General features: G+C 45.2%; 1 protein-coding gene across 1 annotated transcript; it reads left to right on the forward strand.

The window, feature by feature from the left end:
- Positions 1-350: 350 nt before the first annotated feature.
- Positions 351-701, forward strand: LOC104803373 (the record flags this gene model as incomplete). Its single annotated transcript, XM_010527298.1, has 1 exon — positions 351-701. A coding segment is annotated over exon 1 (351 nt), but the record flags the coding sequence as incomplete, so codon positions are not given.
- Between the last annotated feature and the right edge of the window lie 534 nt (positions 702-1,235).

Raw genomic sequence — 1,235 nt, forward strand, 5'->3', positions numbered from 1 at the left:
ACGGGCGACCCTGTGTAAAAAATGGGCGACCTGCCCGAATTTTTTGAGCAATTCCGACTCAGAAACTGTAGAAGCGAGCGACCGCCCAAAAAACTGGGCGACCGCCCGAATTTTCTTATCCAAATGCTGCAGAAGTGGGCGATCCGCCTGAAAAATGGGCGACTCGCCCAAAACACATGGAATTGAAAATTTGCACCCCGAAACCATCTTTTCGACTACTCACGCCATCCTTGACACGCCTCAAAGTCCAAGAGGGGATACATGTGTTGATTTGGACCCCGAACATGCTCCGCGTGGAATTAAAGCCCCTACCCCAAGGGCTTAGGACTGTATTCAAGACACCTATTGGGATGACTCCATTTCCGCTCGTCTACGGAAAAGTCTGTCATCTACCGGTCGAGTTGGAACACAAGGCATATTGGGCGATCAAGGCACTAAACTATGATTGTAAACTGCAGCGGAGAAGCGAGTCTTACATCTCCGTCACTTGGAAGAAATTCGTTTGGACGCATATGAGAATGCGCGGATCTACAAGGAGCGAGCAAAGAAGTGGCACGACCGACATATTCTCCCTCGAAGATTTAAACAAGAACGTTACCTCTCATGGGGCCGTGGAGCTCGACAATGGAAAAGGCGGATCTTTCTTGGTCAATACACAAAGGCTGAAACCGTACAATCCAGGAAGTATCAACCAGAAGGAGGTACCTCTATACTTTCCCTCTCCCTTATCGATTGAATAACATGACGGTCTAGCTATGACCTTAAACTAGCATCCTCGGGTAACTCCGAGATGTACATTCTCCATTCTCCAATTCTTCGTTTTTCCATCTTAGTTTACTTTTGGGAATACCTTTATCTTGCTTCCAAAACATTTCTCCAAGGATAACTCTAAAATGAAGCTCAATTTGCAAAGTGGAAGAATTATAAACAATGGCCGACCCGCTCGTTTTTTCGAGCGGTCGCTCATTTGTGGAACGAGAGTTCTGAAATTTGCTCAGAGAAAATGAGCGGCCAGCTCGTTTTCTCGAGCGGTCGCTCATTTTCGTCTGCAAAAAAAAAAAAAAAACTGAACAAAAACCTTCTCCTACACCCTCACTCTTTTGCATTCATTTTAACTAACATAGCATAACATTGTAGTTTCTCTCACATTGGATAGGCTTCATTGGATTACAACAAAGAGAAGAGAAAGTCGAAGTGGAAGATCACTCGATCGGAAAATGGTGGTAACAAGGGTT

The sequence above is a fragment of the Tarenaya hassleriana genome, unplaced genomic scaffold (genome assembly GCF_000463585.1).
Source record: "Tarenaya hassleriana unplaced genomic scaffold, ASM46358v1 Cleome847, whole genome shotgun sequence".
NCBI lineage: Eukaryota > Viridiplantae > Streptophyta > Magnoliopsida > Brassicales > Cleomaceae > Tarenaya > Tarenaya hassleriana.